The sequence below is a fragment of the Ranitomeya variabilis genome, chromosome 4 (assembly GCF_051348905.1).
Source record: "Ranitomeya variabilis isolate aRanVar5 chromosome 4, aRanVar5.hap1, whole genome shotgun sequence".
Taxonomy (NCBI): Eukaryota; Metazoa; Chordata; class Amphibia; order Anura; family Dendrobatidae; genus Ranitomeya; species Ranitomeya variabilis.
This window is the reverse complement of record NC_135235.1, coordinates 484,127,064-484,150,990: the sequence shown is the minus strand read 5'-3', so window position 1 is coordinate 484,150,990 and position 23,927 is coordinate 484,127,064. Positions and strand designations below refer to the sequence as shown.

General features: G+C 42.1%; 1 protein-coding gene across 2 annotated transcripts in view; it reads right to left on the bottom strand.

Annotated features, from left to right (window-relative positions):
* The window catches only part of LOC143765343 (arf-GAP with SH3 domain, ANK repeat and PH domain-containing protein 1-like), a 243,345-nt gene that overhangs the window by 14,734 nt on the left and 204,684 nt on the right, over window positions 1-23,927 (bottom strand). For both annotated transcript variants that reach the window (XM_077251906.1, XM_077251905.1), the window contains exons 13-20: window positions 23,371-23,419; window positions 21,021-21,184; window positions 19,929-20,062; window positions 18,559-18,650; window positions 18,189-18,375; window positions 2,849-2,934; window positions 2,633-2,748; window positions 1,957-2,024 (exon numbers count right to left, since the gene is read on the bottom strand). In XM_077251906.1, the coding sequence (XP_077108021.1) occupies window positions 1,957-2,024; window positions 2,633-2,748; window positions 2,849-2,934; window positions 18,189-18,375; window positions 18,559-18,650; window positions 19,929-20,062; window positions 21,021-21,184; window positions 23,371-23,419 (896 nt within the window). The remainder of the gene's footprint in view (window positions 1-1,956; window positions 2,025-2,632; window positions 2,749-2,848; window positions 2,935-18,188; window positions 18,376-18,558; window positions 18,651-19,928; window positions 20,063-21,020; window positions 21,185-23,370; window positions 23,420-23,927) is intronic.

Sequence of the window (23,927 nt, the reverse complement as noted above, 5' to 3'; positions counted from 1 at the left end):
ATGTTAGCAATGTATGCACTCGTCATATGCTAGATACAAGTTGTGTACTGGGGCTTACAAAAGCATTCACCACCTTGTTATTTTTTGTTTTGCTACCTCACAACCTTGAATTTCCCTTGTTTTTTATGATTTGCATCAGTTCCTGTAAAGAACATGGCTACAACTATGAACATATAGTTTTCTTTTTATTGTAAAACAAACAACAAATAGGACAAAATAACTGAAAACTTCTGTGTACGTAACTATTTACCCCCCTAAAGTTAGTACTTTGTAGAGCCTCCTTTTGCCACAATTACAGCTGCAAGTCGATTTGGAAACGTCTCTATGAGCTTTCCACATTTGGACACTGGGATTTTTGCCCACTCCTCAAGGCAAAACTGCTCCAGTTTCTTCAAATTCGGTGGTTTTCCCTGGTGAACACCAATCTTCAAGTCTAACCACAGATTGGATTAACTTCTGGACTTTGTCTATGCCACGCCAAAACATTTACACGTTTCTCCCTTTAAACCAATTGAGTGTTGATTTAGCAGTATGCTCTGAGTCATTGTCTTGTTGGAAGGTAAACTCCGTCCCAGTCTCAAATCACCCAGTAGCAGAATTGCCTTCGCATAGGTTCCCAGCAAAGAAGATTGCCTTGTCATGGCCGCTGGGCATGCATGAATTGGCCAAATTATGTGCTAAGTATCTTCAATATTTCCTACTTTCCAGAGCAGTAATGAAATTCAAATGTTATATATTTCAAGTTTAAATGCAACAGCGTTACAGAATGCAACTTTGTTAGTTATGTATTTTATGTATGGAGATGGCTACTCTTAGTATGCGTCTGTGCACACCAGTTTTCTGTTTAGAAGTGACGGTCACTCTTTTGATATTAGTCACAAATCACTGACAGACTGAAACAGGTTTTGCTCAAGAATATATCCCTGTATTCCGCACCACCCACCTTCCCCTCGACTCTGACCATTTTCCCTGTCCCTGCTGCCGAAAAATATCCCCACAGCTTGATGATGCCTCCATCATATGTTTCACTATGGGGATGGTGTTCTTGAGGTGATGAGCTTTGTGGTTTGGTCCCAAAGAGTTTACCTTGGTGGCAAAAAAGTGCAATCAGGCCACTGTATCTTCCTTCATATATTTGGGCAGTCTCCCACATGTCTTTTAGCAAACTCAAAATGAGCCTTACAATTTTTTTGTGCAAGTAAAGGCTTTTTTCTGCCCTCTCTTAGCTAAAGACCACCTCTATGGCGTGTACGGCTTAGTGTGGTTGTGTGAAAAGATACTCCAGTCCCTTGGAACTTTACAGCTCCTTCAGAGTTACCTTTAGTCTTTGTGCTGCCTCTGTGTTTAATGCTCTCCTTGCCCTTTCTGAGAGTTTCCTGGGCGGCCCTCTCTTGGCAGGTTTGTTGTGGTATCATGCTCTTTCCATTTGATGATAATGAATTTGATGGTGCTCTGGGGGATCATCAGAGATTGGGATATTTTTTATATAACCCAACCCTGCCTTGTACTTCTCAACAACTTTGTCCCGGACTTGTTTGGAGATCTTCTTGGTCTTCATGGTGTTTGGTTAGTACTGTCTCTTGTTTAATGATGTTGCAGCCTCTGTGGCCTTTCAGAAAAGGTGTGTCTATATACTAACAGACCAATAAGTCACTAAGCTTGTGACTTATGAAGGTAACTACATGCACCAGAATGTTTTAAGGGATTCATAGGAAAAGGGGTGAATACATATGCACATGCCAATTTTTAGTTTTTTGATCCCATAAATGTTATTTATGCCTATATTTTTCTCACTTCATTTCACCAACTAAGACTATTTGCTGCTGATGCATCACACACAAATCGGATTCCAAAACTATTTAAACACAGGTTGTAATGTAGCAAAATGGGTAAAAAGTCAAAAAGGATGAAAAGTTTTGCATGCCACTGTATGTGTAACCATTTTAATTCTCTTACCAAATCTTCACAAAGAGAAAGCTTCAGGCGTCTGGCAATATCGAGAGCAGTTTCCCCAGCTTCATTTTCTGCAAAAATTAAAAGTTGCGAAAAAAACATGAGAAATGAAACCAACAGAGCTGAAAAGGCGATACAATCATTATCAGTAAGTAACGCAGGTAAGAAATTGCGGTGTCTGGCTTCTTAGGAATTGGAGCATAGAAAACCACATTTTTCACATTTTCATTCTTAGAAACTTGTGTGATACTAATTTATTCGACGTGGAAATTGTTATCCAATTTAATTCTATCACCCTTAAGGCATAAAGCGAGAAAAGGAAATGAAAAGTCATCTGGTAATGTAAAAAATTAAGGAGATCTGGCCGAAAACTTCTGGATCATGACATGAAAGACGCTTGCAAGGGGATGATACGGTATGCCCCATCATGTGCATTATTTCTGCTAGAATCTGAGCTATTTACTAGAGAGATCATTTATATGGCTAACACATTGGATAATTAAAATACTTTGTATTTTTGTGTCATGATCCACAGGAAGACATGAGAACCATGATTCCGCTATACTGTTGGAAGACCTTTTTGGGTGAAGGGACGGCTTGGGTGTTCAGTTAGACCCAAACTTTAAACTGCAGTTTCACCATAATTAGTAATATCGACTTAGTATATCCAGGTACTCACTTATCTTTACATTGACTTTAGCTCTCAGGAAAAGTTTTATGCTCTCAGTTTTGTTATACAAGCAGCAGTAGTGAAGTGGGGTGTTTCCTCGGACAGTTTGCTTCATTAGGTTTCCACTGTAGAAAACACAATTTACATTTTTTAGTCAACCATACAAACAGCATATAAAACAAGCACATCACATTACAACTACACATATTGCATTAAATCACTTACCTGTTATGTACCAAAAAATCTACAATATGTAATGAGGTTCTGTCTGACAATAGCACTGCCAAATGCAGAATGGTCTCACCAGCCTCCTGAAACAGAATAAGCAAATAACATCATTTACAAACATTCTTCTGCTTGTCATAAAGAAATAAGACAAGAACAATATAAATAGCTCAATACAACTAACATACCAAGTGGTTTCTCCAAATTCATCACAAATGGCACTTTTATTGACCACTGCAGTCTCAGAACCCCTCCATGACTAGTATATTTCGCTCTCAGTAGAGCCCCCTTCACTGTTATCATTAGTAAAAAAATAATTATTACAGCTTCTAGCTGCATTCCTGAGGAATTGTAATTCCTTCTTCAGGGAAAATATTCTTTAGTTCACTAATATTCTTGGGTTTGTGAGCTGCCACTGCCTTTTTCAAATCCCAGCAAAGACTGTGAGAACATCTTCAGAACTTCTTCTGAAAACAAGACTTGGTGGACTTTAAGGGGATACAGTGGGTATGGAAAATATTCAGACCCCTTTAAATTTTTCACTCTTTGTTTCATTGCAGCCATTTGGTAAATTCAAAAAAGTTCATTTTTTCTGATTAATGTACACTCTGCACCCCATCTTGACTGAAAAAAAAACAGAAATGTAGTAATTTTTGCAAATTTATTAAAATAGAAAAACTGAAATATCACATGGTCATAAGTATTCAGACCCTTTGCTCAATATTGAGTAGAAGCACCCTTTTGAGCTAGTACAGCCATGTGTCTTCTTGGGAATGCTAGCCCCCCCCCGTCAAAAATGAAATAAAGGGGGGGTCCCATGGCATTACAGATCTTAGGAATATTAATTTTATCAGATATGCCCTTTGGGCTTTAAATTAGGGTTCAATCTCAGGTCATATTAAATGTCAGTGGTGATCTATTTTTAGAAGCTCTGGTTTTAACTGGCGCTTTTGGCGCCCATTTCAAATGATTTTTATTGGTGGTTATGGTTGTTGGGCAGATTTATTCTGCTATATATTTGCCAGCTTTTACCAGGGAACATCATTCCGCTGGAGCAGTGAAGAAAAGAAGAGTCCTTTCCATGATGGAAGATTTACTTCAGCAGCTGATCTCCAGAGCCGGCGCAGAGGGCGGGGTTGACTGGCTAAGGAGCTGCCTGGCTATAGAACCTTATGCGGTAGCTTCCGAAGCCGTCTCCCCCCCTCCCTTACCGGCATCCCAGGCTGAGTCCTCGCGTCAAGAAGCTGCAGAGCCACCGTCTGTCAGCGGAGCTCCAGGCTCTCCGGCGCTGCCGTCTGCACAGGAAGGACCGCGCCCGGCACAGAGGACCAGACGCCGCTCTCAAGCGCCCTCCAGGAAGCCTCGCGGTGCTGCATCCAGGAGATCTCGCAGCCCAGCGCGAGATCTCACACAGCGTCCTCAGCAGTCGCCAGCCGCGTCATCAGTGAGCGCTGGCAGCTCAGGGGTAAGATGCAGCAGTACAAGCGCTGCGGGAACCCCTCTGTCAGGCGCCCTGTCGGCGATGGCTGCGGCTTCTTCCAGCATCCCGGCTCCCGCACCGGACCGCGTGCTCCCGCAGCGTGAGGACCCCCTCGAGTCAGGTTCAGCTGGCTCGCACCGGCGCTCGCCCAACATGGAGGGCTGGAGTGCTGGCAACTCTTCTGGACGCAGCAGCGACGCCATTAGTAGGGGTGAGAACATTCATGTGCCCCTGTCTGTCTCGCACTCTGATTTTAAAAACATGATCAAGGATGTGGTTTCAGAGACACTGGGGGAGGTTTTTAAATCTTCTTCTCCCACAGTTGTCAATTTTGACAACAGTCCTGGAATTTCCACATCCTCTACTGCAATTCCTCAGAATCATTTTAACCCCTTCATGACCCAGCCTATTTTGGCCTTAATGACCTTGCCGTTTTTTGCAATTCTGACCAGTGTCCCTTTATGAGGTAATAACTCAGGAACGCTTCAACGGATCCTAGCGATTCTGAGATTGTTTTTTCGTGACATATTGGGCTTCATGTTAGTGGTAAATTTAGGTCGATAATTTCTGAGTTTATTTGTGAAAAAAACGGAAATTTGGCAAAAAATTTGAAAATTTCGCAATTTTCACATTTTGAATTTTTATTCTGTTAAACCAGAGAGTTATGTGACACAAAATAGTTAATAAATAACGTTTCCCACATGTCTACTTTACATCAGCACAATTTTGGAAACAATTTTTTTTTTTGCTAGGAAGTTATAAGGGTTAAAATTTGACCAGTGATTTCTCATTTTTACAACAAAATTTACAAAACCATTTTTTTTAGGGACCACCTCACATTTGAAGTCATTTTGAGGGTTCTATATGGCTGAAAATACCCAAAAGTGACACCATTCTAAAAACTGCACCCCTCAAGGTGCTCAAAACCACATTCAAGAAGTTTATTAACCCTTCAGGTGTTTCACAGCAGCAGAAGCAACATGGAAGTAAAAAATGAACATTTAACTTTTTAGTCACAAAAATGATCTTTTAGCAACAATTTTTTTATTTTCCCAGCGGTAAAAGGAGAAACTGGACCACGGACGTTGTTGTCCAATTTGTCCTGAGTACGCTGATACCTCATATGTGGGGGTAAACCACTGTTTGGGCGCACGGCAGGGCTCGGAAGGGAAGGAGCGCCATTTGACTTTTTGAATGAAAAATTGGCTCCAATCTTTAGCGGACACCATGTCACGTTTGGAGAGCCCCCGTGTGCCTAAACATTGGAGCTCCCCCACAAGTGACCCCATTTTGGAAACTAGACCCCCCAAGGAACTTATCTAGAAGCATAGTGAGCACTTTAAACCCCCAGGTGCTTCACAAATTGATCCGTAAAAATGAAAAAGTACTTTTTTTTCACAAAAAAATTATTTTAGCCTCAATTTTTTCATTTTCACATGGGCAACAGGATAAAATGGATCCTAAATTTTGTTGGGCAATTTCTCCTGAGTACACCAATACCTCACATGTGGGGGTAAACCACTGTTTGGGCACATGGTAAGGCTCGGAAGGGAAGGAGCGCCATTTGACTTTTTGAATGAAAAATTATCTCCATCGTTAGCGGACACCATGTCGCGTTTGGAAAGCCCCTGTGTGCCTAAACATTGGAGCTCCTCCACAAGTGACCCCATTTTGGAAACTAGACCCCCCAAGGAACTCATCTAGAGGCATAGTGAGCACTTTAAACCCCCCAGGTGCTTCACAAATTGATCCGCAAAAATGAAAAAGTACTTTTTTTTCACACAAAATTTCTTTTAGCCTCAATTCTTTCATTTTCACATGGGCAACAGGATAAAATGGATCCTAAAATTTGTTGGGCAATTTCTCCTGAGTATGCCGATACCTCATATGTGGGGGTAAACCACTGTTTGGGTGCACGGCAAGGCTCGGAAGGGGAGGCGTGCCATTTGACTTTTTGAATGGAAAATTAGCTCCAATCGTTAGCGGACACCATGTCGCGTTTGGAGAGCCCCTGTGTGCCTAAACATTGGAGCTCCCCTACAAGTGACCCCATTTTGGAAACTAGACCCCCCAAGGAACTTATCTAGATGCATAGTGAGCACTTATAACCCCCAGGTGCTTCACAGAAGTTTATAACGCAGAGCCGTGAAAATAAAAAAATAATTTTTCTTTCCTCAAAAATGATTTTTAGCCCAGAATTTTTTATTTTCCCAAGGGTAATAGGAGAAATTGGACCCCAAATTTTGTTGTCCAGTTTGTCCTGAGTACGGTGATACCCCATATGTGGGGGTAAACCACTGTTTGGGCGCACGGCAGGGCTCGGAAGGTAAGGCACGCCATTTGGCTTTTTGAATGGAAAATTAGCTCCAATCATTAGCGGACACCATGTCGCGTTTGGAGAGCCCCTGTGTGCCTAAACATTGGAGCTCCCGCACAAGTGACCCCATTTTGGAAACTAGACCTCCCAAGGAACTAATCTAGATGTGTGGTGAGCACTTTGAACCCCCAAGTGCTTCACAGAAGTTTATAACGCAGAGCCGTGAAAATAAAAAATGTGTTTCCTTTCCTCAAAAATATTTTTTAGCCCAGAATTTTTTTATTTTTGCAAGAGTAACAGGAGAAATTGGACCCCAAAAGTTGTTGTCCAGTTTCTCCTGAGTACGCTGATACCTCATATGTGGGGGTAAACCACTGTTTTGGCACACGTCGGGGTTCGGAAGGGAAGTAGTGACGTTTTGAAATGCAGACTTTGATGGAATGCTCTGCGGGCATCAGGTTGCGTTTGCAGAGCCCCTGATGTGCCTAAACAGTAGGAACTCCCCACAAGTGACTCCATTTTGGAAACTAGACCCCCAAGGGAACTTATCTAGATGTGTGGTGAGCACTTTGAACCCCCAAATGCTTCACAGAAGTTTATAACGCAGAGCCGTGAAAATAATAAATGTGTTTCCTTTCCTCAAAAATATTTTTTTAGCCCAGAATTTTTTATTTTTGCAAGAGTAACAGGAGAAATTGGACCCCAAAAGTTGTTGCCCAGTTTCTCCTGAGTACGCTGATACCCCATATGTGGGGGTAAACCACTGTTTGGGCACATGCCGGGGCTCGGAAGGGAAGTAGTGACGTTTTGGAATGCAGACTTTGATGGAATGGTCTGCGGGCATCATGTTACGTTTGCAGAGCCCCTGATATGCCTAAACAGTAGAAACCCCCCACAAGTGACCCCATTTTGGAAACTAGACCCCCCAAGGAACTTATCTAGATGTGTGGTGAGCACGTTCAACCCCCAAGTGCTTCACAGAAGTTTACAACGCAGAGCCGTGAAAATAAAAAATCATTTTTCTTTCCTCAAAAAAGATGTTTTAGCAAGCAATTTTTTATTTTCACAAGGGTAACAGGAGAATTTGGACCCCAATATTTGTTGCCCAGTTTGTTGTGAGTATGCTGATACCCCATATGTGGGGGTAAACCACTGTTTGGGCGCACGTCAGGGCTCGGAAGGGAAGTAGTGACATTTGAAATGCAGACTTTGATGGAATGGTCTGCGGGCGTCACATTGCATTTGCAGAGCCCCTGATGTGCCTAAACAGTAGAAACACCCCACAAGTGACCCCATTTTGGAAACTAGACCCCCGAAGGAACTTATCTAGATGTGTGGTGAGCACTTTCAACCCCCAAGTGCTTCACAGAAGTTTATAACGCAGAGCCGTGAAAATAAAAAATGTGTTTCCTTTCCTCAAAAATATTTTTTAGCCCAGAATTTTTTTATTTTTGCAAGAGTAACAGGAGAAATTGGACCCCAAAAGTTGTTGTCCAGTTTCTCCTGAGTACGCTGATACCCCATATGTGGGGGTAAACCACTGTTTTGGCACACGTCGGGGTTCGGAAGGGAAGTAGTGACGTTTTGAAATGCAGACTTTGATGGAATGCTCTGCCGGCATCAGGTTGCGTTTGCAGAGCCCCTGATGTGCCTAAACAGTAGGAACTCCCCACAAGTGACTCCATTTTGGAAACTAGACCCCCCAAGGGAACTTATCTAGATGTGTGGTGAGCACTTTGAACCCCCAAATGCTTCACAGAAGTTTATAACGCAGAGCCGTGAAAATAATAAATGTGTTTCCTTTCCTCAAAAATATTTTTTTAGCCCAGAATTTTTTATTTTTGCAAGAGTAACAGGAGAAATTGGACCCCAAAAGTTGTTGTCCAGTTTCTCCTGAGTACGCTGATACCCCATATGTGGGGGTAAACCACTGTTTGGGCACATGCCGGGGCTCGGAAGGGAAGTAGTGACGTTTTGGAATGCAGACTTTGATGGAATGGTCTGCGGGCATCATGTTACGTTTGCAGAGCCCCTGATATGCCTAAACAGTAGAAACCCCCCACAAGTGACCCCATTTTGGAAACTAGACCCCCCAAGGAACTTATCTAGATGTGTGGTGAGCACATTCAACCCCCAAGTGCTTCACAGAAGTTTACAACGCAGAGCCGTGAAAATAAAAAATCATTTTTCTTTCCTCAAAAAAGATGTTTTAGCAAGCAATTTTTTATTTTCACAAGGGTAACAGGAGAATTTGGACCTCAATATTTGTTGCCAAGTTTGTTGTGAGTATGCTGATACCCCATATGTGGGGGTAAACCACTGTTTGGGCGCACGTCAGGGCTCGGAAGGGAAGTAGTGACATTTGAAATGCAGACTTTGATGGAATGGTCTGCGGGCGTCACATTGCATTTGCAGAGCCCCTGATGTGCCTAAACAGTAGAAAAACCCCACAAGTGACCCCATTTTGGAAACTAGACCCCCGAAGGAACTTATCTAGATGTGTGGTGAGCACTTTCAACCCCCAAGTGCTTCACAGAAGTTTATAACGCAGAGCCGTGAAAATAAAAAATAATTGTTCTTTCCTCAAAAATTATGTTTTAGCAAGTAATTTTTTATTTTTGCAAGGGTAACAGGAGAAATTGGACCCCAACAGTTGTTGCCCAGTTTGTCCTGAGTACGCTGGTACCCCAAATGTGGGGGTAAACCACTGTTTGGGCGCACGTCGGGGCTTGGAAGGGAGGGAGCACCATTTGACTTTTTGAATGCAAGATTGGCTGGAATCAATGGTGGCGCCATGTTGCGTTTGGAGACCCCTGATGTGCCTAAACAGTGGAAACCCCTCAATTCTAACTTCAACACTAACCCCAACACACCCCTAATCCTAATCCCAACTGTAGCCATAACCCTAATCACAACCCTAACCCCAACACACCCCTAACCACAACCCTAACCGCAACACACCCGTAACCCTAATTCCAACCCTAATCCTAACCCTAATCCCAACCGTAGCCCTAATCCCAACCCTAACCACAACTGTAACCCCAACACACCCCTAACCCTATCCGTAACCCTAACCACAAGCCTAATCTTAACCCTATTTCAAACCCTAGCCCTAATTCCAACCCTAACTCTAATTCCAACCCTAACCCTAAGGCTATGTGCCCACGTTGCGGATTTGTGTGAGATTTTTCCGCACGATTTTTGAAAAATCTGTAGGTAAAAGGCACTGCGTTTTACCTGCGGATTTACAGCAGATTTCCAGTGTTTTTTTGTGCGGATTTCACCTGCGGATTCCTATTGAGGAACAGGTGTAAAACGCTGCGGAATCCGCACAAAGAATTGACATGCTGCGGAAAATACAACGCAGCGTTTCTGCACGGAATTTTCCGCACCATGGGCACAGCGGATTTGGTTTTCCTTAGGTGTACATGGTACTGTAAACCTGATGGAAAACTGCTTCGAATTCGCAGCGGCCAATCCGCTGCGGATCCGCGGCCAATCCGCTGCGGATCCGCGGCCGATCCGCTGCGGATCCGCTGCGGATCCGCGGCCGATCCGCTGCGGATCCGCGGCCAATCCGCTGCGGATCCGCTGCCAATCTGCTGCGGATCCGCTGCCGGTCCGCGGCCGATCCGCTGCGGATCCGCGGCCGATCCGCTGCGGATCCGCGGCCGATCCGCTGCGGATCCGCGGCCGATCCGCTGCGGATCCGCGGCCGATCCGCTGCCGATCCGCGGCCGATCCGCTGCGGATCCGTGGCCGATCCGCTGCCGATCCGCTGCGGATCCGCGGCCGATCCGCTCTGTGTGCACATGCCATAACCCTACCCCTAACCCTACCCGTAACCCTAACCCTACCCCTAACCCTACCCCTAGTTCTAACCCTAGTTCTAACCCTAACCCTAGTGGAAAAAAAAAAAAAAAAATTCTTTATTTTATTATTGTCCCTATGGGGGTGATAAAGGGGGGGGGGGTTATTTATTATTTTTTTTATTTTGATCGCTGTGATAGAACCTACCACAGCGATCAAAATGTACCTGTAAGGAATCTGCCGACTGGCAGATTCGGCGGGCGCACTGAGCATGCGCCCGCCATTTTCCAAGATGGCGGCGCCCAGCGAGGAGACGGCCGGACACCGGGAGGATCGGTAAGTATGAAGGGGTGGTGGGGGGGGTGGATCGGAGCACGGGGGGGGGGAACGGAGCACAGGGGGGGTGGGTCTGAGCAAGGAGGGAGCGGACAGGAGGACGGGGGAGCCGGCAGGCGGACGGAGGGGACCGGACCCCATAACGGAGGACGGGGGGGGCGATCGGTGGGCGTGGGGGGGGCACTTCAGTATTTCCAGCCATGGCCGATGATATTGCAGCATCGGCCATGGCTGGATTGTAATATTTCACCAGTTTTTTAGGTGAAATATTACAAATCGCTCTGATTGGCAGTTTCACTTTCAACAGCCAATCAGAGCGATCGTAGCCACGGGGGGGTGAAGCCACCCCCCCTGGGCTGAAGCACCACTCCCCCTCTCCCTGCAGATCGGGTAAAATAGGAGTTAACCCCTTAACCCGATCTGCAGGGACGCGATCATTCCATGACGCCACATAGGCGTCATGGGTCGGATTGGCACGGGTTTTCATGACGCCTACGTGGCGTCATGGGTCGGGAAGGGGTTAAAGAAGCTCTTACTTGCGAGCTTTCTCCCCTTGGTTTTCATCTCAGCTCTGCAACAAAGGAGCTGATTTGGAGTAACCAATATATTGATTTATTTTCTCTGCTTCCTCGCAGGGATCAGCCGGGTAGGTTGGAAAGGCGCGATGATAAATCTGATTCAGATGACGCTAAGCGTGGTCACATCAGATCTTTTAATAATTGGATACAGGCCTTTTCAATTTACTCGGCGGTCCTGGGCGAGAAATCACCCAATTTATGTAGTAAATTGTTTCAACACATCGATATAATTTTGGAGGCATACCACAACTTTGGCGGTTTTGCCTGGATTAATTACGACGAATCCTTTAGGCAAAAGTTAGCTGTTCATCCTGACATCTCCTGGGGTACGAAGGATGTGGGGCTTTGGATTAATCTGATGCTGCCTCAGAGACAGTCTTCAGCTAAACAGGTGTCATCAGCCCTCCCTAAGAAGGGCATCTGTTTTGCCTTTAATGACTCTGTCTGTAAGTGGAATACTAACTGCAAATTTCGACATGAGTGTTCATTTTGCGGAAATGCGCACTCTATGTCACGATGCTTTAAAAAGCAGTCCGCTCAGCAAACACTTTCCAGGGACAGTAATGCAAAAAGCCTCGACCCCAGTGAAGCTGGAAAGACTGGTGTACTGGCTAAACAAGTACCCAGATCTTCTGAGCAGTAATTTAATTTTTAACGGGTTTTTTAAAGGTTTTTTTGTGCCTTCTTTTAAAGGGATCGGTTGTAAGTTGTTAAGGAATCTCCCCTCTTTGGCGTTTAATCCCGAAATAGCTAGAGAAAAATTTTTTAGTGAACTGGAGCTTGGAAGGGTCGCAGGTCCTTTTACCTCCCCTCCTTTCCCAAATTTTCGTGTTTCTCCGTTAGGTTTAGTACCCAAAAAAGATACGGGATCTTTCCGCCTGATTCACCACCTATCGTATCCCACCGGTTCATCTTTAAATGATGAGGTAGATAAAGACGTCTGTTCTGTTAGCTACTCATCATTTGACTTGGCCATAGACATGCTTAGGACTATGGGTAAGAACGCTCTTATGTCCAAATCGGACATTAAGTCGGCGTTTCGGTTATTACCTATAGATCCTAACGGTTTTAATTCATTAGGCTTTTATTTTGAAAACCAATTTTTCTTTGACAAATGCCTCCCTATGGGCTTTTCCCTTTCTTGTTTCTACTTCGAGAGCTTCTCATCATTTTTGCATTGGATACTGGAATCCAATTCCCCCAATGTCAATATTTTGCATTATCTGGACGATTTTTTATTTGTAGGCCCCCCTCAATCCTCAATTTGTTTAGATACACTTAATAATTTTATCAAAATGTGCGAGTATTTCGGCATTCCCATTGCCCATGAGAAAACCGTTTTTCCTTGTAATTCTATCGAGTTTTTAGGTGTTACGTTAGACTCGGTTAAAATGGAATCCAGACTCCCGTTGGACAAAATTGTAAAATTATCCAGTGCACTAAATAATTGTCTTACCAAAAAGAAGGTGATCCTAAAGGATCTTCAATCTTTACTCGGCCTACTAAATTTTGCTTTGCGTATTATTCCAATCGGTCGAGTTTTTTTCTAGACGGCTTTATGATGCTACCAAAGGATTAACGTCTCCTACTTCTCATATCAGAATTTCTTCTGAGATGAAGGAGGATGTAAAAATTTGGTTAGAATTTCTTTCAGATTTTAACGGAAAGTCTTGCTGGCAAACTGCTTTTATTTCTGCTGACTCAATCCCCTTCTCTGTTTCAGTGAATTCCACTTCAGGCTGTGGCGTTCTATTGTCACATCATTGGTGTTCTGTTCAGTGGCCATCTCATTGGTTGGATTCTCATATCACAAGTAATGAGATGGTGCTGGAACTCTTTGCAATTTTTTTAGGGCTCTATTTATGGGGCTCTTTGATTCAAAACTCCAGGATTAGCATCTTTTCATTGAATCAAGGAGTACTTCTCTCCATAAACACCCTGTCCTCTAAAAATAAATACGCTTCTCTGATTATAAGACAATTGGTTTTAACATGTCTAAAATTTAATATTTGGATCAAAGCTAAACAAGGTGTGAGTGCATGGGCTTCAGTGGCAGGTTCACTGTGCAAACATGAGCGGTCAATCTTTTGCTTACAGGTACCCGACGCAGATTTGGAGCCAACTCCTTGCCCGCAGTCAATTTGGGAGCTGATTTCGATTTGATTCCTCAGTGTATTAGGAATTCCCTCTCTGCTAGATCATGGGCCGATTATTCGGCCGCGTGGCTTAGATGGGTGAATTTTTGCGCCCTTCATAATTTAAATAGTAATGTATCTAATGCTTTATCCGGCCTACAGTTTGCAGTATCTCTGTCTGAATCAGGCCTCTCCCACTCAGCTATAGCTAAATCCATCGCAGGGGTATCGTTTTTTCTAAAATTAAGGGGTAACCCCCCACTAACTAGTTTTTTCCCTTTAAAGCAATTTTTGAAGGGCTTGAAGAGATCTAACTTTAAACCCGATTCAAGACGCCCGATCTCTTTTCAGCTTTTGAAGGAATTATGCTTAGCGCTCCCTGATGTTTGCAGTTCTAGTGAGGAGAGCCTTTTATTTTACTCAATATTCACACTCACATTTTTCGGTGCCTTGCGGGTTGGCGAGGTAGTCTCAACTAAAAAAGCTGAGCCTTCTGGTCTGTTCATTTCTGATGTCAGAGTTGATAATTCTCAAGTAGTTTTATTTATTAGAAAATCAAAAACAGACCAGATGGGCAGAGGATCTAGGTTAATTATTAACTCTTTCCCTGAGCCGTTAATCTGCCCAGTATCTAGTTTATTGCGTTGGCTTCTTATTAGGCCAGATATTTCAGGCCCGTTATTTATTCATTTGGATGGTTTACCTGCGACTATATTTCAATTCAATGCAGTTCTAAAAAAATGTTTATGTTCTTTGAATTACCAACATCTTAGGATCACTTCCCATTCTTTCCGTATAGGAGCTGCTACTGAAGCAGCCAGATCAGGCTTAGAGGATGCTTCAATACAGAAATTGGGTAGATGGGAATCTAATAGATTCAAACTGTACGTTCGCCACGAACTTTACGATTACTAATTATCTATTTATTTTTCAGGTCCATTCATAGTGTGGATTATTGGACACTCGTATATTTTTTGGGCAGAGAAGAGGGCCAGGCAGAGAGTTTATACTGAGAATTTATCATTTAATTCTTCTCAAGTTCAGATCTTCTGGCACAGTGTTCGGGGCATGAAATGGTCGAATTTTTGTTTTGAGTTTAGAAAATGTACTAAAATGTTTCCTTTTCCAGATTTAGTGATTTTTCATCTGTCCGGTAACGATCTGGGCAAAATGAGAACTTTAGATTTATTAGCTTTTATGAGGTCTGATAGTTGCAGTGTGGTTATGGGGGGGCCTCGCCTCTTTGAGGCTTGGCTTTTGGGAAAATCGCCCATTGGTATGGGCGGATTGGATTTGGTGTTTTTCTGGAAATATGGAAGTTGTGATTTACATTATTTATTCTGTTTGTAACTGGTTTAACCCTAAATAAACATCACGGCCATTTTTCTTCCACTCAATAAATTCTGTGTTGTGTTTTTATTTATTATTTAAGGAATAGATCTTGTAATGCCATGATGCAACACGTTTTTCACACCTGGATTTGGGCATCCTCTGCCATTCTTCCTTGCATATCCTCTCCTGTTGTATCACGTTGGATGGTGAATGTTGGTGGACAGCCATTTTCAGGTCTCTCCAAAGATGCTCAATTGGGTTTAGGTCAGGGCTCTGGCTGGGCCAGTCAAGAATGGTCACAGCATGGTTCTGAAGCCACTCCATTTTATCTGTGTGCGTAGGGTCATTGTCTTGTTGAAAAGTGAACCTTCAGCCAAGTCTGAGGTCCAGACCACTCTGGAAGAGGTTTTCATCCAGGATATCTCTGTACTTGGCCGCATTCATGTTTCCTTCAATGACAACCAGTCGTCCTGTCCCTGCAGCTGAAAGACACCCCCATAGCATGATGCTGCCACCACCATGTTTCACTGTTGGGATTGTATTGGGCAGGTGATGAGCAGTGCCTGGTTTTCTCCACACATACTGCTTGGAATTATCACTAAAAAGGTCTATCTTCATCTTATCAGACCAGAGAACCTTATTTCTCATAGTCTGGAGTCCTTCATGTGGTTTTTAGCAAACTTTATGTGGGCTTTCATATGTCTTGCACTGAGGAGAGGCTTCCGTCGGGCTACTCTGCCATAAAGGCCTGACTGGTGAAGGGCTGCAATAATTGACTTTGTGGAACTTTCTCTCATCTCGCCAATGCATCTCTAGAGCTTAGCCACAGTGATCTTGGGGTTCTTCTTTACCTCTCTCACCAAGGCTCTTCGCTCATGATTGCTCAGATTGGCTGGATGGCCAGGTCCAGGAAGACTTCTGGTGGTCCCAAACTTCTTCCATTTAAGGATTATGGAGGCCACTGTGCTCTTAGGAACCTTGAGTACTGCAGAAATTCTGTTGTAACCTTGGCCAGATCTGTGCTTTGCCACAATTCTGTCTCAGTTCCTTTGACCTCATAATTCTCATTTGGTCTAACATGCACTGTGAGCTGTGAGGTCTTATATAGACAGGTGTGTGCCTGTCTGATCAGTTTAATTAAACACAGCTGGACTCCAATGAAGGAGTTGAGCCATCTCAAGGAAGATGACAAGGAAATGCATGTGACTTAAATATGAGTGTCTGAGCAAAGGGTCTGAATACTTGTAACCATGTGATATTTCAGTTTTTCTTTTTTATTAAATTTGCAAAAATTTGTACCTTTCTGTTTTTTTCAGTCAAGATGGGGTGCAGAGTGTACATTAATGTGAAAAAAATGAACTTTTTTGAATTTACCAAATGGCTGAAATGAAACAAAGAGTGAAAAAAATTAAAGGTGTCTGAATACTTTCCGTGCCCACTGTATCTGTCCAGTTGGAAGTTTCAACGATGTCCAAACTTTAACTTTCTCATAGAAGCCATGTCATTTTCTTTAGGATTTCCTGATACGGTACTAAATACATCATGCAATCCACATGCTGCAGGTTGCAGTACCAGAAAAATAAAACAGCCCCATAGTATCACTGAGCTGCCGCCATGCTTCTCTGAAGGTAGGTAGTTCTTTTCAGCGTATATGCCTCATTCTTCCTCTCCAAACACAGTGCTGATCCATAGACCTTAATCATTTCAGTTTTGTGTGTTACCTCTACATAACAGAATCCAAGAACTTCTGTGGTTTATTTATATGGTTTTGAGCATATTGGAGCTGACTTTTATTGTGCTTTTGGTTGAATAGTGGAGCAAGCACATCTTGAAGTTCAGGCATCATGACCTTCAGCATTTATTATGTGCCTTACTGTGCAAATTGCAATCTCACTGCCTGCTACCCCCCAAATCCTGCTACAGGTGTTTTCCAGTTATTTTAGAGTTTTTTGTCCACCTGCCTCTTCAGGAATCTGGTGACAGCCTCCTCTTTCTTCTACGTCCAGATAGTGCAGCCACTAGTTTTCCTGCAACTCTGAACTTGTGATCTCTGCTTCCAGCTGTATCTCTAGGAACATTCAAAAGCTTTGTATCTTTTAGTAGCATTTTCCTTGTTTGTGCATGACAATTATCTCTTCTTTGGACAATTCTCTTGATAACCCGAGAATATTACTGTTGGCTATTGCCCATGAGGAATGGGCTAAAATTCCCCCAGGAAGGCTGCCAGAAGCTGGTGTCTGACTATGCATAATGTTTGAATCAGGTGATAAACACGAATTATAGATCAAAACCAAATTAAAAATACAGGACAGAGTATTATAAATAAATATATATATATATCATGAGATGGTAGAGATAAGGTGCCAGTGCACAAGAATATTTAGGTGAACCAGATAAAATTAATTTTATTAGTAGTGCATGATAGTGCTTGTATTGAGCCCATGTCCATATAGAATGCAAGTGCAGCGGGAACAGGGCAAAGGACATGAAGTATAAGATATATCAATGTCTGAGCAGAAATCTGCCCTCGTCATTGACTACTACTAAAATGACTTTCATCTGCTTCAACTAAATATTCTTATGCTCTGGCACCTTATCTCTACTATCTCATGAAAAAAATAAAAATAAAAATAATATATATATATTTGTGCCTGTGTATTCAATATAACAATTTTTTTGGACATCTGTCCATCCATCTTTATTGTGTACACCCCTGGTTTTCATATTCTGTTTTTACCTTGGTTTTTTGATCTGTGATTTGTGTTTATCACCTGATTTAAATAAATAAATCTCTACCTTGATTCACTATTTTGGATACAGTGGTACGTTTTTGGTCGGATTTTCTATTTATTTTCCTTCCTTGGCTTTCACCGACTGTCCAGTCTAGCCACTACCAGTCCAGTTTCTTGTTGTGCCGATAAAGTACGGTATTATTAACACGTATAGTATTCTGCACAGTATTTCAATAAGTATATCTTCCCTTGTCTCAACTTTACGCGTAATGTTTGCAGCAGGTCATAACTGCTGCACTAAGTACGAAGACACTTGTCATGAAAGGGTTGAAACCTTGTGACACTGCAGTAGTCAGTAAAAGTGTCATTTTCTGTTGAATTTTTAGGAGAAATCACTTGATATATTAGTTGTTTTAAGCTATTCACAATGTGATTGTTTGCTAATAAACCTATTGTGCAATGGGGGTCATTTTATTTGCACTGTACGTGATATTTTGTAATGTGCATACACAAAACTTCTTAATATTCTTATTGGCAATACTACTTTTGTACATGCATTATACGTCTGTTTTTAAGGAAAGGCCATTTAATCAGTATCACACTGAATACACAACAATTACCTGTGCTGGTTGGGGCAAGGGCTCTGTCAATTCAACCTTTTCCGCATAGGCCTGGATCAGTGCAAAAACATCCTTAAACCGAACAGCGTCTTGAAGATCATGCTGCCGTGTCAATGGGTGGAGGTTGCTTCTTTTTGTATATAACCAGTGTACATACTTGGAGTTAATGAAATCTTTTCGAGTGGTCCTATTAAATGTTACCAAAAAGAGATACATTAATTAATAGCTTCATGAGGTCTTTTAAGAGTAACAGCATTTCCAGAAAAACATAGCTATGTCAATCTCGGGTAGAAGGGTATTTTACAGTGCAGTTACTCTTTCAAGTCAAAGCCACCAATAAAGAAAAAAGTTAAAATCATGATCTACTCACATGGCACTGTCTATAGTAGGCTTGATTGTCGGAGATGGGAGATTGGCCTCTACAATGTCATTGAAGCCAGAGTTACCAACATTTTTTGCTAGCTGAAAATACACCATGGAGATGAGAGAAGTGAGCAGAGTATGGCCATCACTAATTAGCAGTAATAATATTACACTGATATCAGTCTACCTCCCTAGACCTCTGGGTAGAGCAGCAATAATCTGTGGATATGGCACCATAAGGATCATTCAGACATCAGTTTATCATAGTACTCATACCTATGAGAGTCAATGGGGTAGTTCACATGTCCGATTTCTTTTTCACTTGGACCGAGTGGTCCACACAAAATCACGGAGACTATTGGTCCAATTCACGAATCAAAATGGACAATGTGAGTCTACAAGTCAGTGAAAATTTTTAAAAAATTGGACAGCAATCAGGTGCCGTCCGTGAGCTGTCCGATTTTCCTGGACTGTTTGAAAGGAGAAGCTTGAGAGAGTTTTTAAATTTTTCCATCAGAGAAAAATTTATGAAACTCTGACAGTAAAAACTAGCACTTGACTAAACTCTGATCAAAAACACTGCTGAAATTCGAAAAGATTGATCAAAATCACTCGGTGATGTCTGAATGAGCGCTACGACTTATGTACCCCACAATGGCACAACAATTAAGCAGGTTTCTGAGATTTTTTAGCTCTCCCGATTTAGCAATAACATAAGACCTAAAGAATTTTGGGAAACATCCTGCGTAATGTTACTGGCCACAAACATCACACACAAGTGGCAATTATATTTTCAGCTTTCTTTTTAATCCTTTACTTTAGAACTAGCTTTATTGTATGAGATATTTCCCAGATTTTTACAGTAGATCTTTAAAGCACCACTCCAGATGTCTTTTTTATTCCATCACTGGACTGGTGTTACTAATGTATGTTCCCTGACCCTAGTCTCATACCTAGCAGCCGCCGTCTTCATCTGTTATCCGGTCGGTCTCTAGCAGTTTGTCACCTGCCAGATCACCCCAGTGTTTCCCGGACATTTCAATGTAAGTCTATGAGAGCCTTATTCTTGTTCTCGTAGACTTGCATTGAGAGTTTATGACCGTTACCTCTGACTTCCGGTCAGTCAGAGGATGCGGTCACAAGATGGCCTCGCGGGACCAGGAAGAGCAGATGTCAACTGTATATTGAGTATAAGATTAGGTGCAGGAACCTTGCGTTAGTAGAACCACTGCAGTGCTAAAATAACAACATAAAGATGGAGTGGTGCTTTAGCAATTCGTCCACTATTTTATTTTGTCCTAAAATTTATACAGTAATTGCCTAAATAACTTTTTAAATGGTGGGATCTAAAATGAATAGGAAAGTGTTTCCTCTCACCAAGAGCTCTGAGGTTCCAAGTTTGTCAAGCGAGAGGGACTGAATACGAGAATGATGGACTCCGAGTTCTCTATGAACCCCAGAACATTCAATACAAGTGAGGATGCCCAGATTTATAGACAGCCAGGTTGGATCTGGTAAATAAAGAAACATACATCAATCATATAGTTTATGACTTGAGGATAAAAAAAATGAAAATAGAAAGAAAAACTATATGTAACGATAAGTAGAAAGATAAAAACCACTCCTAGGTTAAGCACATACTTGGTGTTAACATGTAACACAGCCACTTCTCACATCAGTCAGTCAGCCATCTATCTGCTCTATGGAGGTTTTTATCACTGACATCTGACATCTATCTGCTGTATGGAGACATTTATCACTGAGAGTCGCAAGCCGGATGTTTGGAAATGTGAAGCCTGGATTGTGTTACCGCTGCCATGCAGGTAATGTGAGATCTGACAGCCCAGAAATGCTAAGACTAAGTTACTGATGTTTCAAAAGTCACACGCACATTAGCAGCATGTCTGTCCCCATCTTTGGTATTGTAACATCTAATGAGCGTGTGCAAAGATCATCGTGAAGGGAGGGGAGCAGGGTAAGTATAGCATTACCTATTCTTATTGGTGAAGCCTGTGTTATCAACTGAAAATAGAGTTGTTTTCTGTCACTGTAATCCTGCCTGTGATGATAAGAAGCCTGCTGAAAACTCTTCCTGAAAAGACTAGTAATATGAGGCTAGGGCCAGTGTGAAGACTGCAAGAATACTAATTTTGCTTTTTAACAGAAATGTTAACATGACAAAAAAAAGAAAACATTGGCAATAAGTCATTTTCTGGTGATGGCAGTCAAGTAGGTGACGTTTGGAACATGTATTGTTAAAGCTTTGCCATATTATCTGCTACACATGTGCTTTCTACAAAGCCTAAATAATTTAACAGGGATGGTTGTAAGTTATATAAAACAGAAAAAACATATATAGATCTAGATCTGCCCCTATATAATTTATAGGAATAGCATATGTATTTATATACATATTTCACATGTAACCGATTCTATTTCGTGCAGAGTTTGACTTATGCATGATCTCACCTGGCGCACCACAATCGCAGCACACACTATTCCCGGGCATTCGCCTAATATCTTCAATAATGGCTTTGGTAAGATCTTCTATACTATTCTCCTCACTGGGGCGAACTTCATGAAATGCCATGTTCAGAGCTTCCTGCTTACTGTTAGTCAGAACAGAGATCCATCTGAAAAAGAAATATTTGTTACAGAGTTCTTCCAGGGACCAGCATGAAGAGACATACTCGTTCATAACATTGGAAGCTGTCCCAGTTGGTGGGCTTTAAAGGGAATTTATCAGCAGGTTTTTGCTATGTAATCCAAGGGAAGTATGAGGTAGGGGTTGAGACACTGATTTCAGGGATGTGTCGCTTATTGGACTGTGTGCTGCTGTTTCTATACAATGAGTGATTTATCAGTAGGATATTATTACTGCCTGGACTAGGTCTTGAGTGTCTGCTAGTTGAGACACGCCCCACTACTGATGTCATATTACTGTCACTATACAATGTACACAGAAAGCTGTGGTGTGGGCGGAATTAGCTTCATCAGCTCTGCTACATGCTATATTTAAGAACTCTGCTTGTGTCACAACTGCTGCACCCAGTAATCTAAGTGATACATCACCGGAATCAGGGTCTCTTCTCTACATCAGATGAGGTAGCAAACAGCTGCTGACAGATTCCCTTCAACATAACCTCATTAATGTAAAGAACAACCACTCCAATGACGGACATGTAGTCTAATTTTCAGTCATTTATTTTCTTCTTTATGGGTAATGGACTACTCATACCCAAGTCTGTCGTGTCTAGGTATCCTCAGCTTCCTAGATTAGAGTTTAAAGGGCTGGTCCAAAACTAATATCAATTTTCATCTTAAATATCTATGTTTTAATGTCCTTCGGCTCGATCTCATGGATGAACAATCTGTAGGAAGATTGATTTTATGCAAGCCTAGATAGGACCACCAGGGTCTTCTCCATCGTTATGACAGTATCAAGCCATCGGGTTGCTTCTCTTTCTCTTCGCCTTGTTCCTTCTATTCTATTTATTTTAACAATATAGTTTTTCTAATACAGTTTACTTAAAAAGTCCCTACTCTTCCCTATCTAATCTAACAACTTTATTTTTTTACCTATTTCTGTTTTGATGACACTTCGTTTGAGAAACTCAGTGCATGCTAGGATACTCAAACGAGAAGTCATCATGGGCAGAGGCTGCAGTCACTGCTGCAGCCTCTATCCTCACTCTGAAACCAAGCGTCATCAGCTTCTGGAAATGAACCGTTTCAGGGGCTGGGCTAGTACCTTCTCTACTAAGCATGCATCGGTTGTCAATGCCAATGTATCCTCAGTAGGACCTACCTTCTTACTGTGCACTATTTGTCTCAGTGCAAAGTGACAGTTCGCTCCCTCACCAGCTCTAATGAGACGTGATCAGCCGACAACAGAGCGCACTGTCAGTGCGCATTGTAATGAGAGAACGTGGCAAACCGAGACCAGCCCCGAGCCCAAAAACAGACGTCACTTTCGTGGGCAAGGCTGGTCTCTGCCAGGAGACACCGTGCTATCATTGGAGAAAAATAGGGAACAGTAAGAAGGGAGCTTGCACTGAGATTACTTTGGAATTGACAACCGACACATACTCAGCGTCATCACAGCAGATACAGGGAAAAAAGGAGCTAGGAGATTGAAGCGTAAGGACATTTTTAATTAAACCATGATAGAAAAACTGTTATATTATTAAAATAGAGAGACATTTAGGATGAAAATCAGTATTTGTTTCTAACCAGCCCTTTAAAGTCTTGCTAGTGAGCAATGTTTTATTTTTTCAACTTTAAGCGTTCCTGCTCTTTTACACAAAACTTGTAGAAAACCATAGTCTTACTGCCCCATTCCACACAACAAGGTAAAAATGCAAAGTGCTTTTGGAGAACATACTAGCTTAACATGTCCTGGAATTGTCCCAATCCTCATGCTACCCTGCCATCAACTATTTCTGAGTGGGTTATTCGTCTACCTCAGCATTCTGCCAGCACTATATGCCTTTTCCTTTCCCTCCCATGCTTTGCTCCTACCTTTGACCAATAGCTTGTCTGCCCCAATTATCAGGTATGGAGGAGCAGGAACAGATACAAAGGCCTGCCCCCAATTCCTGTAATCTGATTCCATGTTTCTGCTGCTAGAGACAGATTACACTTGACAACAGGCAGGGAACTGCAAGTTAGAGCAAAGGCAAATACCCAGCAGACAACACTGATTATTATTTCAATTAAAAAACATTTTTTAAAACAGTGAACTGCAGATTGCATATTTTTAGAATATGATCTATCAAATGGTCTGAAAGTGCAGGGACCAGTTATCATTTTCACTTACGCAATACACTCCTGATCATCCTCGGCCAAGAAATGGTATGTGCGGTTATCTGGAATGAAGAACATTTCACTTTATATATACTGTTCTCCATAATGCAATAATATATTAGTAAATGTTGGATAAAAATTTAAATATAGCAAAAGTTTCATAAGTGTCTTTAAATGTTTACTTTGCTTCTTTTTTGCATGTTGTGACTTTTCTGCTAAAGGATGGAATGGAAGAGTCACCATGCTGGTCGTCACTTTGAAATTAACATCTCAATCACTCTGTAAGCTTCTTGAGACAGTTTTCTCATCGATGTCTGAGAATATCAAAGGTAATGACACATGGGGCCACAATTTCTGTTGTCACTTCAGCCAAAAAATGGCCACTACAACTAAACAGACAGCCAGCCAGGTCTATTAGTCTGCACGACAGAGAATTATTCTTCTATAAAATGTACATTTAAAAAATGATCTTCATGTGAAATAGAATATTTTGTAAGAAATATAATATTATAGTGCTGCTTAAAGAGGTTGTCAAAGTTATGTAAATTGATGCATATACAAGCAAGAGCA